General features: G+C 52.2%; 1 protein-coding gene across 1 annotated transcript; it reads right to left on the reverse strand.

Moving 5' to 3' along the window:
* Positions 1 to 2,105: 2,105 nt before the first annotated feature.
* FAM20A (FAM20A golgi associated secretory pathway pseudokinase) lies at positions 2,106 to 10,232 on the reverse strand (the record flags this gene model as incomplete). The annotated part of the gene is made up of 11 exons (XM_079544140.1): positions 2,106 to 2,370; positions 4,270 to 4,329; positions 4,406 to 4,487; positions 4,594 to 4,703; positions 4,822 to 5,002; positions 5,235 to 5,350; positions 5,757 to 5,849; positions 6,233 to 6,311; positions 6,586 to 6,636; positions 6,857 to 7,041; positions 9,889 to 10,232. The coding sequence occupies 11 exons, from the start codon at positions 10,230 to 10,232 to the stop codon at positions 2,106 to 2,108; spliced, it is 1,566 nt and encodes a 521-aa protein (XP_079400266.1).
* Positions 10,233 to 16,379: the final 6,147 nt, after the last annotated feature.

Here is a 16,379-nt window from a genome sequence, read left to right on the forward strand (position 1 = left end):
GTTATAGATTGTCCTAATGGCAGGTAAAGCAATAAAATGATTTAAATTCTTAAATGCAATCAGCCTCTTTTTTTTTCCCCACCCCTATGTTTTATGTTTTCCTTCACCTTCAGAGGATGAATTGCCAATAAACTGGTGGTAAACGAAGGAACTTAATGGAGGTTTGAGTTCCAGTCCTTGCTCACAGCACAGCTGACCCTTCCTCTCTGGGACTGAGTGTGTAACGTGCACAGAAAATCACCAGTAGAGGGAGATGCAGCTTTGGGAATAGAATGTCCCATACTGAAACAGCTGCAGGCGGTGAGTGCTGAGAGAGTGAGCCAAATCCTTCTGTTTTAATCTGTTATCTGCTCACTAGAGTACATGGGGAAAAAAAGAAAAGGCCTGTAAGCCCACTGCTGTTGAGAATTCTGTTTGATTGAGGCTACCTAAAATGTGCTTAGGTGAAAGCTGGAAGTGGAAGGACGTGGCTGAATCGAGGCAGGCTGAGGGAGCCTGCTGGGCTGGGTTCTTTGTCTGCTCTCCAGTTCTGTGCATTAGATCTTTTCTTTTCCTGACCTTTGTGGCTTCAAAATACTGGGCTCTCTGTATTGAGCAGAAACATTCCCAACTTCCTCAAACGAATAGAATGGCACCTGTGGGGACATACAGAATTACACCTAAATCTCTTCAGTAGCTTTACAGCGCGAAGACAGGCAGCCGGTTGGACACTTGTTCTGGGGTTGGACTGAGCTCTACTACAGTTCCCTGTGAAAAACAGCAGTGCTGGCCAAACCAGCTCTGTGACTTCCCTGCACAGTCCTGGCCAGCGTCACCCAGTGCTTGTTAGGCTGGGCAGAGTTCCAACCTAAAATGACAGTGTGGTAGGTGATGCAGCTTGCTGTGAACCTGAGCAGCCTGCAGCGCTGCTGATGGCTTTTGTTTAACTGAAAGGTTAGTTTAGAATGAACTTCTAGTAGACTGATTGTTTTGGTTTTTTTCTTTAAGGATGACAAATGATCAACAAAGTTCTCAACGACTTTCCCCAGGCTGCCAAGAAGCTCAGTGTAATCATTCCTGAATGGTTGAAGCAAAAAGCTATTAAAGAGCTGCAGTAATCAAACCACGCTTAAGCCTTGCCCTTGGGAGGCAAGGGGAAGCTTACAAATTGAAAGATCTCTGATAACTCCTCTACACTTTTTTGGTCTTCAGTTCCTATTGCTTCTCCCCAAAATACGCAGAGATAAGGGGAGGAGGAGGAGCCATTTCTGTTTTCCAGGGAATTCTGATAGCTTGAGTGACTTTAAAGCAAGATGATGATGCAAGATGGAGCCCCCCACCTCAGCAAAATATTTTGACCAGAAGTGGTCTAGGATTGTAAATACAGTCCTATGTCTTTCAGTAGTTGTATATATGTATATAATACATATGTTGTATAAATATATGTATTTATAAACATATAAATATATATAATTTTCCTGCTTTTCTGTTATAACCCAGCCTCATTCTTCCACCCCCAAGGCAGGTGAAAATACAAGTGATCTTACTGCCCTGCAAGCCAGTGGACTTTTGGGCAATGTGCACAGATTGAAGTGTACTGGGCTGGTTGTTTTCTGTTGCAGAGAACCAGGCCAGGGGTCCTGTCTGCTGGTGGGTGCTGTGCAGAGATGCTCCAGGCTGACCACATGAACCAGTGTGTCACCTTGTCACAGTAAGGTTGCTCCTTTCTCACACGCGGTCTTGATTACAGAACACAGACTTATAAGAGGAGAATATTCGTGGCATCTCTTTATTCAAGCCTCATCCTTGGATCTAGCGTGTGTCCATCATAGCAAGGCTGAGCAGGCTGAGCAAGCTGCAGGCTGTATGTGTTCCTGTCACCCACAAGGCATGCTCAGCTGCAAACCAGATCTCTGCTTTCCCACAGAGCTGGTGCTTGGGGTGCAAAGACCTGCTGCAGCTTTGCTTGAGTGCTCAGCCTGGGAACCCGCTGTGATCCCTGCAGGTCTTCCAAAGTTTCCCCTCTCCGTGTCGTGGGCACTTGTAGATAGAAATGACCAACTGTTAACGCTTGTCCCTGGTCTCGCAGGGGTCTCCCCTGCTTCTGAGCAGGAGCTGAGGGCTGTTTATGTGCTCAGCTTCGCTCTGTCGGATGTGGGAGCCTCGGGCTGCCTGGTGTCATTGGCCACCACCTTGGCTTCTCCATGTGTGTCTATGCACTTCCTCACGGCTTTCAGGATGAGCTGTAACCGCCGGTCCAAGGCCAGGAGATGGGGCTCGGTGAGGACAGGTGCCAGGGGGTCCTGCAGGAGGGATTCTCTCATCACAGCACTCAGCTGGTACTCGGGCTCAGCCAGCAGCTGCAGGCGCAGCAGCGTCGTCCTCTTTATTCTGGAAGAGAAAGAAAGCAGGCGTCCCAGTGCCAAACATCACAGCAGCCCGGAAAGGGACAGTTGTCTGAGTCTCTGCTGAGAGAGGGAGGAGGGAGCGAAGATACAGTTCCAGATAACAGTATTTGGAACGAAAAGCTCTTACTGAAGAAAATGGGAATCTCTGCAGAAACCTCTGGTTCTCACTTATTTTTCAGGCTACAGAATGCTCATACAGCAGATTTTTGTCTTCAGAGAGAAAAGAATGTTAGAAATCCTCAGCAGTGAGCATTCTGCCTCTGACTCAGATGTCACCTAGTTCCCCAGATGATTGCAGGGCAGTGCCACGGTACCAGAAATGACATTTATGGGGCAGAAGGAGAGAGAAAATGAAGCTGTGCATCTTAGCTGCTGATGAATGAGGAAAAATCTCTCTAAATTGAACAAAAAGAGAGTATTTCCCAGAGCTGATCTAACATTGTGCCTGAACAGGCACTGAGGATGAAGCATTTCCCTTTGACAGAAGGGAGGATGAAAAGCTACGATCTTGGCCTGCTTTGGGGAATGACACTAGGTATTCTAACGTGATTTGTTTAATGCTCAGCAGAAGTATTTTGATTTCAGAGTATCTATGACTGAAATGGACCAGTGATCTCACCCATTGCCTTTTAAATTTTGGAAAGATGGCAGCTTGTGTTTGTGGAACCATGCTGACTCAGCCAGAATTTCCACGTGGAGGAAGGTGTGATGGGAGAGGAGAGGAGCAACCTTCACTGAATGAGACAAGGACTGGAACAGGGGCTGTGAAAGGTGGGTCAGAACAGTAGATGGCTGCAGGAAGCCGAGCTCGGAGGATTCCAAGCCTTTCTGGATGCTTTCCAGGATGGACTGCTATAGGAAATGAGGCTTTTGGGTGGCCCTGTAGTGAGTACAAGTCATTTTCAAGTTGCAGTTCTTGCCCATAGCTGGCTCATTAAAGGTGTGACCTGCAGCTCATCCTACCTAAATTAAGCACAGCTTCTGGGAGGTGGATCTGGGTGAGCAGGAAGGATGTGACCTGCAGATAGTGCTGCTAGGTCAGAGAGTTCATGTGAACTGCACAAAATAGGAGCTTGGCAGAAGGAGTCACTGTGAGCTGCAATTATAAATGGAAAGTCTCACTCGGTGCAAACAGCAGTTCTTAAAATTAGATCCAGTAATGCGAATATGTGGGGAGAGTGCAATTAGCACCCCAAGGCTTACATGGAGCAGGTACAGCAAGGAAATAGGTTAGGGATCTCCTAAAGAGAAACCACAGGGAGGAGCAGCTTTTCTTCCTCTTTAATTTAACTTTCAGCTGTTGATTTATGTGGATTAATAAAAGGGTGGCCAAGATAGGATTCAAATGGTAAAACTGACGAGCTTCTCCTTGATGCTGTGAGAAGAAACCTGATTAACTATCAGAGCTGGTGAATGGAGGTTTCATATTAGCACACACAGACAAGTGGGGCTGGCAGCACTTTGTGTTGATGTGTTGGGAAATGCAAGGGCATGCTTCTGGAAGGGTTTGGGCCAACAGAAAAGTCAGACAGCCTCTTTGTGTGTGAGACTGATGCTCTGTGGGCATTCAAGCATCAGATGTTTGCCTGCTGCTGAGCAAGGGAGCTGTTTGTGGGGATTTGGGCATTGGGTTACGTAGGGGTTCTCATGGAAAAGGGTTCATTTAGAATAGTAAGTATGAAGTGCAGGAATGATGGCTGTGTGATGCAGCAGAGCAGCTCAATGCTCTGAGTGACATAAAAGCTTAACTCTTGCTTTGGAGATAACTGGTGGTTTCCATGCTGAGCTGTTTGGTTGGGTTCCCAGGTGGATTCCAGCAGCCAGCGCTGCAGGGCCAGGAGGAACTGATGTGTCTGGGAAGGAAAACAAAGCTGACACTTACACACAGCACTGGGAGAGAGGGGCCAGGATGGAGATTTCATCGTGAGAATGCCGCCCAAACCTGGGGGAAGGAGAGAGCACGGAGTATTACCACCTGCCCATGGCCTCCCCACATCCCCTCGGCCTCCCAGCCTCACCCCCTGGCGTTGTCCAGGTGTAGGAGGAAGCCATCATCTCCAAACTTGGTGAACATCTCATAGTGGTGACGGTCCATGTTCCCTGGTAAAGGAGGAACAGAGCAGCGGTTTCCCTTGCAAGTGCCTGAGTAATTTTCAGACCTATCCCGTGTTTTCTTTCCCATCAGCATGAAATGCTTTAATCGTACCTATCAGGAAGTCAAATATGGCCATGTCAACGATGTTAAGCAGCCGGTTGCTGCTGCTGTAGGGGTAGATCTCCCTCACAGTGTCACAGTAGAGCGGATTCACCTCCCACCTGCAGGACACCAGGGGAGGGGGCACACAGTCCACTCACAGTCTGTATCCCACTTATTCTCCTTCCCACACGCTCCCTGTAAGGCACATATATGAAGCAGCAGCATTTACCCACTTACTCCTCTTTTCCATCAAACGAGTAGGAGCGGATCCACGGGTTTGGGATGGAGAGCCGAGGCGCCAGGTTGAGGGATGGAAGGAAGGCAGACAGGGACCCTTCCAGGAGGTGAGGATTCCCACACACTGCGTACTCTGTCTTGCACATGTACGGGCACTTGGCAAAGAAGCACACATTGCTGGCTGGAGGAGAACAGAGAGAACTGGGGAAAGAACTATGGGGTGTGGAGCTTGGACTGACCCCTGCCTCACCATGCAACGTATCTAGGCACATAATGGATGTGAACTGCCAAACCGTGGAGGGAACCAGAGTTTTGGTCAAAAGACTCAGTCCTATGCTGGGGGAAAGGTTAAGAAGCAGGACAAGTGAACAGATCTCAGTCCCGTTCCTGCACAGCCCGTAATCTTTTCCTACCTGGAGACACAAAGAAGACGCTCTGCAGGACTTCATTCCTGGTGACTTCCAGGATCTCCTTGGTGATGTTGATCAGCCTCCCAACAGTGGGGGGCACCCGTCGGAAATCCAGGATCCTGCCCGAGGAAAGCAGCTCAGTGACACGCAGTGGGACCTGACTGCATGGGGTGGCAGATGCTGCCCGTGCCCTTCCTGCTGGCAAAATGTTTGCCTTCTTGATGGCTGCACCCAAATGGCGGTGAAGCCGGGATTGCTGGAAAAGGCTCCTGGGTTAATTGCTCATTAGCTGTGAGCTTGAAACAAAACAAACCAGGCACCCAGAGCTCAGCTGGGTCAATGCCCAGGATGGACCCAGTGCATGCAGCAAAGCTACCACCTGTGCATCACCTGTGCCCAGCCTGCATGGAGCAAAGCAAAGTGAGTACTGGGCTCCCAGTGAGAATCTTCCCCACCATGGTGCTGCTGAGCAGTCGCTGATCCATGGCCAGCACTCCATAGAGCTGAGCACAGCTCCTCTCGTACCTGTCCAGGTGGAAGGCTGCGATCTCAGCATTGTGCCTCTGGAAGTCCACAAAGTAGAAGAAATCCTCGGGTGTTTCCTCCTCACGTTTCTGCCTGGAAGAAATCCATGGGTCAATCCTGGGGAGTGCGTGCAGCTGCACCCAGGGGATCCAAGGAGTGACAAAGCAGTGCTGAGGATGTGTGGGCCCTGAGGTGACAGCAGCCCTGAGGTCCTCCATTCTTTGGCATCTACAGAGAAAGAGCCTTCCAATGTCAATAAGCAGTGTGGGAACACTGATGTTTGCGTGTTACCGGGGAGAGAGCAAGCAGCCAGTAATAATTAAAGGTAGCTTTAATAATTCAAGGTGGCTTTGCTGAGCAGAGGACAAGAGATGCAATGTGACGTGCCCCTCCTTGCCCGAGGATGCCCGCAGCCTCACTGCAGCGAGCTCCAGTGCTCCCAGCTGCTCATCGTGGGCAGTGGGGCTTTGCCTTACCTCATGGGCTTGAACATGGCTTTGCCGAAGTCCTGGAACCTGAGGACCAGCTTCAGGTGCACGCCGCTGGGCTTCACAACTGGGGGGAAAGGGGACGTTAGGTGCCTGTGTGCAACAGATCGCCACCTCTGCACCATGCGAGTCTCCCAAAGTCCATTTGTTAGGTCCCCTTGGGGACTTTTTCCTCCCCTCATTGGCACATCGATGTCTTGGCATCCCCACCCCATCCTTGTGGGGCTGTGGGGTTTATCCCTGAGCAGAGCGTGGGGCTGGAAGCTTGAGGGGAACCCAGTGCCACCCTCCCCACTGGGGTGAAGCGAAGATGGCACAGAGTCCTGGGAGGATGCACTCACTCTGGCTGCAGTCACAGGCTCCCAGCAGAGCTTTCTCATCCTGGCTGTAGTCTGCAAGAGCAGGAGGAGCCATGAGGAAGGAGCTGCGCAGAGCTTGCTATCAGACCATCTAAAAAGCCAGACTCCCTTCTGATTATAAGCTCCATTCATACACTAAAGACACAGGAAGGCCCTTCTCCCATCTCCAGGTACCACAACGACAATCACGCAGCACAAAACCCATGGAGAAGCCAGCGCAGGGCTCAGAGTCCCACACTGCAACAACACTCACCAGCGCTGACGGTGGCAAAGTCGTGCATGTCCTGCAGCAGCCTGCTGACAGCAGGGCTGGAACGGGGGTAGAGCCCATCCCGGCTGATGCCCAGGTGGAACTGCAGCCAGCTGACTTCGGGACGCAGCGGGAGCAGCGCAGCCGCGGCCGTAAGGTTGAGCTCCTGCCTGTAGATCTTGTGTCTCCTGGAAGGGAATGAGCACAGGGTGATGGGGATGGGTGCAGGATGGAAACCCTCAGTGCTTGGAGTAGAGCTGGCAGCTGTTGTGTTACGGGATGGAAAAAGCCTTTGCTGTGCCAGAGGTTTTTGCCAAATCCAGAGGTTCCAGGCAGCATGACTGCTGGAGCCCCAAGTTGTCCCATGTCCTCTACAGCCTTCGTTCTGGGCAATGGGATGCAGGGGGGCCACCAAGCACTGCGCTGCCCCAGAATTGGTAAAACTGGGGTGAATCTGTCCCATTCTGGCAGGTGGAGTTGTGACAAACCAGAGGTTTGTTACCATAAGCCATTTTTCCTCTGATAGGACCCAAGCTTTGCTGAACTGCCATCAAAAGGTCATTTATCCCCTGGCTGACAGCATTGGTTTCTCATTAACATCAGCAGAGCCGTGCGTGGCATCTGCGCTCACGATAAAGGGAAAACTGAGTTCAGTTTGCATTGAAAGTGCCAAGATACCTCGGCAAAGGCAAACAGGAGCTGTGGCTGATAGCGAGTGGTTCATTAACCAGTGGGGCCCTGGGGTGCCCCAACCCTGCCTCAGGCAGCGGGGTCTGCAGGGCTCCCATCCCTTCTCCATGGTGCAGATGGGTAGTGAGGTCGGTCCAGCCCGAGGGATGCGTTTCAGGGATATTTGGGGAGAAATGTGCGGGATGCCACCAGTCCCACAAATGCAGACGGGGACAGCGAAGCCCCCAGTGCGTGTCAGCAGAATGACGCAGGAATTTTCCCCAGGGAAGCTGCCCACATATTTTACCATATTTGCTCTCCCACTTTCCCATGCACGCAGCCTGTCCCCCCCCCGCCCCGGACGGCGGTGAGCGGTGCATTACTGATGGGGAAAAAAATGCAGCCTTTGTGCAAGGGGAGGCAGCGGGCACGGGGCTGGGGGCCAGCCGGCCTGCAAGCCTTCAACCCCCAAACGCTGCTCCCTCCAGGGTGCCTGAAATATTTCCCTTTAAGAACAGCCCTCTGCAAAAGACATAATAATATAAAAAGCAGGTCCAGATAACTCGCTATGAACAGCCTTGGGGCTGCCCAGGCTCTGCTCGGTGCCGGGCTGCAGGAGGCACCAGGCACTGGGTGCCGCTGTCCCTGTGGCACCAGTGCCTGGCACTGAGCAGGTCACAGAGCTTGGAGTATGGAATTGTTTCTTCATGGATAGAAACAAGCTCTGGGTTTGTTTGGTTTTGCTTTTTTTTAAAAAAAATTATTCTTCCTGCAACCCCATCAGCCACCCCTGCAGTCAGATTCCCTTAGCTAGGAATGGGAATGAGAAGGCAGAGCTCTGTGTGCAGGTAGAATGCACAGTGCTTTGTTCTCCTTACCACCCGTAGCCAAAACGTGCCACATCCCAGGGCCAGGCCATGTGAGAGCCAGCCAGAGAACCCCAGACTGATTTATTTATACCTGCCTGCAGAAATTGTGCTGTGCTGTAGGTGCAGGGCTGAGCTGCAGCTGGGTCCACTCAAGCCGTGCAGATGGGTGCTGCACTGACAGCCCCGCCGTTCATGCCTCACATGGGATGGCCATAGGGTCAGCTCGGACCCTGTTCTACCCTGTAGGATGTGTCACACCTTGGGGAGAGCTGGGAACGTGTGCACAGCCCTGAGCTACACCACGCTCTGCTAAACTCATAGGCTGGGAAAGCCATGGCTGCTCGGTCCTATACGGATCCCACTGTCAGCCCAGGGATGTCCCCATGCCAAGAAGATGAGCTGCTGTGGCTGTATGACCTCGAGGCACAGATCACTCTGATGGGCTGGCAAAAAGCATCCTACCTCCCCACAGTGCTTTTCCTTGGGAAGCATCCACAAAGCATCCCAAGCCCTCTTGCCTCGTATTTCCCAGCTGTGTGCTCATCACTGCCCTGTCCCACCCTGCTGAATGCAGCCAATGTCATACAAACATACAGCTCGGCCTCGCCCCACGCATTCTCAAGGCAGGGAGAGGAAGAAGAAGCTGGAGGGGTCTGAGCCATGTTCAGGTCACGGTCCCTCCCCTCCTCCACAGTGCCTTGCAGGACACTGGAAACAGGGAAACTTTTCCTGCTGGTGGTTGCAAGGAGATGGCTCTGGGTACAGCACCCAGGGGCTGACACCATTCTGCCCCCAGAGTGCTGATGCAGTGAAGAAGGCACCTATCCCTACTATGCACAACTAGCAGGGGCTCACCCTGCATCCCTGTGCCCTTCCTCTCCTCATCTCCCCCATCAGGGACCACAGGAAGCCCCTCCCAGCAGAACTTCCATGCAGAGCCCTGTGATCTACGGGGTGCTGTAGAAAAGGGCAATGGGGAGGACAGCAGAGAGCCAGGAGGTGGGCACAGAGCGGGCCACAAAAGGGGTGCCAAGGGGTTGTGTGCAGAGGTCGGGGTGTCTGGGCAAGGGATATCGGGGGGGTGTCCATGCAGGGGGTGCTGGGAGGGTGCTCTGGGTACCCAGAGACTGGGGATGTGCACCTGGGGATGGGGTGCCCAGGGATGGAGTACCAGGCATGTGTGCCTGCAGATGGGTACCTATGGGTAGGTGCTAGGTTTGGGTGTCTGGAGACTGGAACCTGGGAACGGGGTGCCAGCGGATGGGGTGCTGGGTTTGGGCTGCCCAGATATGGGGTGGTCAGAGATTGGAATTTGGGGATGAGTGCCCGGAGATGGGATACGGGAATGGATACCTGGAGATGGGTGCCCGGGGGCGGGTACACGAGCATAGGCGCAAAGGGATGAAGCGCCCGGGGATGGGACGCTGGGTTTGGGGTGCCCGCGGATGGCCGCCCAGGGAGCGGTGCCGTGTCGGGGTACCGCGCGGCGGGACGCACCTGTTCCAGCGGGCCGCCTTCCGCCGGTAGTAGCGCAGAGCTTCGCGGGCGCCCAGCAGCGGCTCGGCGGAGCCCGGCGGGGCGGCGGCGCGGTACAGCGGGTGGGCGAAGAGGCGCCGCAGCGGGGAGGAGGAGGCGGAGGAGGAAGAGGAGGAGGCGGCGCGGGCGGGGGGCGGCGGCGGCGGAGCGGCGGAGGGAGCGGAGCGGCGGCGGCACGGGCAGCTCGGTGCGCTCGGGGCCAGCTCCCTCCGAGCCCGCGGCCAGAGGTGGAAGTAGAGGTCGGCGGCCAGCAGCGCCCCGAGCAGCAGCAGCACGGCCGGCCGGTCCCGGCGGGGCCCCGGCATGGCCCCCGTTGCCGGGTGGCGACAGCTCCGGGTGCGGACAGCCCGCACCTCCCTCCCTCCCTCCCGCCGCCGCTGCCGCCGCCGCCGCCGCCTCCCGGGGCAGAACGCGCGGGGGAGCTCGAGCGGCGGAGCCGGGAGTGCGGGCACCTCGGGGCGGGGAGCGGGCAGGGCGCTGGGGGCCGGCCTGGGACAGCGCGGAGAGACCGGGGCGTGGAGAGGGAGGAGAGCGCGGGGGGATCGGGGAGGAAGGGGGTCCCGGTGGCGAAGGGGATCCGGGGATGAAGGAGGATCCCCGTGCGCTGCCCCGCCCGTCGCGGTCGCTCCGAAAGTAGCGCTGTCCCCTGCGGCTGCTGACCCCGCTCCCCTGCGTTCCCTTCGGTTTCTTGATCGTCGGAAGATGGGCGCTGGTTCATATTCTCACTTCGAATTGCTTCTGCAAAATGACTCTGCTCCGTCTTTTGTTATTTGAAGAGTTTGGGTTTTGGGTGTAAGGGGCTCGCTGTTGTAATCCCGAATGTTACGTATCTGGGGGCTGAAACTGGAGCAGTCTTTGCAGGGGGATTCGTTCCCAGTGGTGCTGTATTGCTGGGTGAGCGGATCCGCCGTCCTCAGCCCTTCTCGGACCGGCGGTTTGGTGCTTTCCCAATAATCCCAACAATAAGCAATGGTCTGTGGCTAACAATAGGATTTTTCATTTTTATTTACTTTTTTTTTTCTTTCTCTCTTTTAAAGACGAGATTATCCAGCTGAAGTGAACAAAATCTGCGCTCCAACGAGCCAGAATGAGTCACCAGCAAACGCAGCTCCGTGGATGTGAGCCCTCCAAAAGCCCTCATCGCCTCACGTTAAACTTAAAGCACAACTTTGACAACCACTCCATCAAAACCGGCTGGTTCTGCTGCGTTCGTAATCCCCTCTGAGCCGCTGCCCGCTGCTAATCTCTCCCAGAAACCACTATTAAATCTTTCCTGGTTTGCAATGCCAATTCTGAACGACGGGTACGAGGAGAAAAGCCATCAGCAGGGCTGGCGTCTCCGTGCTATTTGCACACGCTGCGGGAAGATCGTTCTGTTGCTAATGAGGCTAATTAAAAACAAATAAATAAATAAAGCCATCCCATCAATCTGTACCAAATTGAAACGCCGCGGTCCTTCCCGAAGCTTTCGTGACCGCCAGCTCTGAGCACATCGTGGTTCTCCTGGCTATTGAATGCCTCCGTGCTTTCCCAGGAGGCTGCGGGTGCATCCAGGCACCGTGGAGATGTGTTCCTAAAACAAACCTGCAGAGGTGCTTGGATAAGGACGCGGACAGCTCAAGAGGAACCAAATTACCCTTTGGAATTGCCGCCAGATAATTGGCCTCATTTACTATTTTCAGACTGAGCTCCTTCCCCCCAGACAGTCACAGTGGAGGAATATTCAGGCGTAGATGATGTCCCCAAACATATCATTAAAGCTTGAAATAAACGTGCAGTGACATCCCGTGCTAAGGACTTCCTTTGTGCTCCGGGTGGTAACCAGGAGGTTGTTTTCAAAGTCATTTTTAACAAACAAAAGATTTCCCTCTTGTTTTTCCCCAAACATTGGGAAATGAATGCAATTTGGGTACTCTCATGCATTTCTGATTTTAAAATGGTCTTCCTTAGAGCTGCCTCCTGTTTGCCAATAGGTAATGCCTCTGTTTGCTTCTCTTTCTTCGTTCTCTGCTTGAATTGCTCCAGGAACGACCCAGCCCAGCCCCTCTGGTTGTGTCTGTATAGGGGAAAAAGAGGTGGATCTGCTCTTTTCTCACTGCCCCGTTAATTACTAGGATTAAACACCAAGGCAGCCACATAGCATTTGAAGGGAAATAGAAATACAAAATAGAGGAGCCAAGTATTTGGCTTTTCACTATGGAAATGTGTCTGGGCACATCGGGATGCAGCAATGCCAGCAGTGTGACAGAGCTCCGTTCTGCCCCCGGCCCTGGTGGGACGCAGGGGTTAAAGTCCCCAAATTGTGTCCATAAGGCTGATGAGGATCACTGGGAAAGGGTTGGCCCTGTGTTTGGTTGGGGGCCTGCTGTGGCAGGAGGACCCCAGGGCCAGGTGGTGGGGGAGCATTGCCTCGTGCTCTGCCTGGGCTTGTAATGAGCAGCACAACGCTGGAGCGAAGTGTTTAAATGAAGAACACGTTTTTGTTAGCTAACAATGCAGAGAAAAGCCCTGGAGGCCCCACTTGGACAATTAATGCCTCTTCACTTGCATCAAGAGGGAGGATGGCTCTTCACTCCAGGGATTTTGCTACAAAAACGGAATTATATCAGATCAAAGGAGGTGTACAGAAATGTGCAAAGTGGAAACGAAGCCTGAAGTCTCCTTTGCTCTGTCCCTGCAGTGGGGACCACGCGGGGCTGTTTCTCTTGGCTGTGCTGAGAGCAGTGCTGACCTCTGAAGCAATCCTGGGCTTTTGGCCGCCTGGACGCTGGCTCAGCTTGCACTGAACTGACGAGATCTGGCTTCCCAGATAGGAAAAACAAAACAGTCTCTGCTGGGCTGAGCTCGCTGGCCGATGTCACCCTTGCTGAGGAGGAAGGGAAGAGTGCGTGTGTGCTGTAAAGGTTAAATCACACGGAGCCAATCACATTCCTGCTCTGCAAACAGAGCTGGGCTGTACGTGCGCATTCTTTAATCAGTATTTGGTTTCTTGAATTTCTTTTATTGGTAGTTAACTGTGTAATGGTCTCAGTGGAACATCTGGTCCATGATTTCAGAGGAATATTCTTCAACCCTCGCTGAAAGCAATTATTTTTGGATACGAGTGGAGGCTTTGGAGCCATTAAGAAGATAAAATGCAGATTGTTTGCAGAGGATTTTTTATAACTGTAATGGCTCTCAAAAAGAGGATCGCTGGTTACTTTTTCCTCTATGCTATCAGGCAGACAGCAGAGACTGAGCAAAGTGGTAAGGGACTGAACCTAAGGCAGTGGGCTGTGACCCACGCCAAGCAACAGCTCATCTACCCATCTCCATAAGCCACTGAGGTCTGGGACTTCTTACAGAAGGATTTAAAAGCACATCAGCAGATGGGACAACTGTTGTTTTCAAAGCGGAAAATGAAGGGCTTTGCTTTTTCCCCCACTGATGGGTGAATCACAAACCTCCCAACTCCCAGCCTCATCCCAGTTCATGCAGAGCACAGAATAAAGCTTTCAGCCTCTGCTCTTTGCACATGGCAGGCTGTGGTGACAGCTGGGAAACCTTCATTCCAAAGCAAATGTGTTTTCCAAAGAAAAGCATTAATCTATCAGGAGGAAATCAGTTGTCTTGTGAGTTAGGTGTGGTTTTTGCACTGTGTCCTCCATGGAGGTTGCTGGCTGATTCCTCTTTGTCTGCAAAAACAGTGCTTTAAATTATTTAGAGGAAACTATACATTCTTGGCTGCTGCGCGCTATTACGATTGCACATCTTGTCCCAGTGAAAACCACGTGCAGACAGGCTGTAAAGTCATGGCTGTTTTGTAGTAGGAAGACAAACTGAAGCTGTTAAACCAGGTAAGAATTGTTCCTCTTGCTTTGTCCTGGAGAGGTTGGGGGGTTGGGAAGGACCCTGTGCCCTTTGCTTGGGATGGGCTTGGAAGTGCCAAAGGATTGGTGGAGGGATGAAGGACAGAGTGCAGGTCTGTGTGTCCCGGGCAGTCTTTGTTGCACTGCAGCTGTGCTCAGCTTTGTTTCCATTTGTTTGTGTTTGTTTTTTCCCCACTCCTGACCTGGCTGTGGTCACCCTGACCTTGGCTCAGGGGTTGGCACTGGGCGGCTGAGGGCAGTGGGCTTTGCACTGTGTGAGCGTGGCATTCTGCACTACAAAGAACAATGCAGGGCTCACATAGGGTGCTGCACCACAAGGATCTGTTCAATAGCTTGTTTTGGGAGAAGTGCAGCACGCATCGTAAACCAAATGCAAAACAGGACAAGTGGAGGAGCTGGGGGGCACCAAAGAGGACAGCTGCTCCATTCGTACAGTGACATAGGAGACACAGAATCATGGAATGGCTTGGGTTGGAAGAGACATCAGAGATCAACCTCCTGCCACGGGCAGGGTACCAGCCACCAAACCAGGCTCCAGATGTGCCTCCTGGATCCGTGCAGTGCACTCCCATCCATCGCTGTGGGCTCCTCTGGCATCAAAACTGCATCAGCTATTTGGGCCTGAGCTGCTCATCGGTTTGCTTCCTGTTTTCTGACGTTGCTGGAAGTCAACAGTCACACTGGGATGTTTTGGTGCTTTTTCTTCCCACCAGGATGTAAAATAAGGAGCAACAGAAACACACATCCTGCTGAAGAGCCTCTGAGCTGCGTGTTTGCCTGGGAACTTCTGTCTGACCGCTGTACAATCAAGGGTTCAGGTCAAATTAAGATGCAATTACGGCACTGGGACTTCTCATAGGTTAAAATGCCTCTCTCTAAAATTCCTCCAGCCTTTTAGGCGTGTACACTCGTGTCTAAATAATGGTCTTGGACTTGCCCTTGGCAACTTGGCCTGCTCGCACTGCCCCAGAGGTCCATCACCACAGGGACTGTTTGCCAGAGAGCCAGCAAGGAGATATTTATTGAAATGAGAAAATAACCGGGATGGCTTTAACAAGGCTCAGAAGAAGAGGTCTCTTATCAGCAGTAAATTCAGCTGTTACTCAGCTCAGCCCTTGAATTCCTTATTAACCCTTAGTGAGTACCAAGGGGTGTTGTGCAGAGCAGACAGTGTGTTCCTATTGAAAGGAGAGAGGTTGCCCTGGGGGAGCAGGATGACACCAGTGATGGAGGAAGGCGATGCCGCTTTTAGTACAAGTTCCTGCAACAGAAATAGATCTTCCTGAGCACGCACTTACATCTTTGTAAATTATATCTCAGGTTAAACTACTCATTAGAGTGCCACAGGGGAATTTCAGGCTGGCTAGGTACATCATCACAGGAGATAGACTAAAAATTACAGTCATTTGGAAAGAACGTGGATTGGAGTCTTAGGGCCTGTGGTGAAAGTCAGTGCATACATTGGGTTCAGCCTAAGTGTTATCTATAGCACATCTTTCCAAGGAGCTACTGCACAGCTCCTGCAGGAGGTTTGTGCTGCTGGGGTTCACATTTTTTTTTGCTTTGGTATTCATCTGGAGGTAAACACTTGTGAAATGGCTGTCACCACAGGACAGAGAGTATTTCTTCCTGCATGTGGTATTTAGTCCTGTGGGGTAGGGGGGAGCAGAAGGCGTTGGGTCTTTGTCATCTGTAGTGCTGCTCCCACCATGGAGTCACAGCGTGGTGACCTCAATGATCATCCAGTTCCAAGCCCAATCCTTCAGACAGGGTTGCCAGCCACCAAATCAAGCTGCCCAGAGCCCCATCCAACCTGGCTTTGAGCACCTCCAGGGGTGGGGGTACCCATATTTCCTCCCCATGCTCTCTCCTTTGGCTCCTCTTTCCCTTAAGCCATCTCTTCCCTCTCATGGGAACAGAGTGTTTTAGGACACACACTAAAATTGCTCTCCAGTGGTGATGCTCATCAACCACAGCAGAAAAACCTTTAGACAGCTATGAAGGAATTTGCCACACTCGGGAAGATTTTTCTCCCTCTCTCTAGACTTGCATGTAACTTAAAATAGCTAATTATTAATGCCAATGCCTCTTCATTCTATGAATAAATGAGATACTGGCGCGGGGAAAGAAGGAGCTATGAGATCACCAGATCGCCCGTTTGCCCATCTCTGCTGCTCATAAGCATGCGGGGGCATGTGCAAGCGTTCATCATTTAAAGGGAAGATTCTGACCGTAATTTAATAAGCATCCATTATAACCAACAGAATCATGTGAGCGCAGCAGTGGAAAAATTCAAATGTTGGCCTCATGCTTTCTGTTTTGCAGTCGTTGCGCTGAAGCCGCATGCTGAGGATGCCCGCCCACAGCAGCCACGTTAGCAGCAGTGAGGAGGTTTCTGCAGATGGGATCTTTTGGTGGGAATTGCAGCCGTAGGAGGCCTGCGGTGTCTGGGCAGCAGCTTTGAGCTTTGCTGAAGGGCAGTGGAGTTGGTTCACTTTGGGGAGGTTCAGAGTTAGCCTATCTAGCATGAGGGGATTGCAGCTCCTGCTGGCGTAGAAGTCGAATCTTTGCTGTCTTGTTCCT

Source organism: Tetrao urogallus, assembly GCF_951394365.1.
Source record: "Tetrao urogallus genome assembly, chromosome: 18".
Lineage (NCBI taxonomy): Eukaryota > Metazoa > Chordata > Aves > Galliformes > Phasianidae > Tetrao > Tetrao urogallus.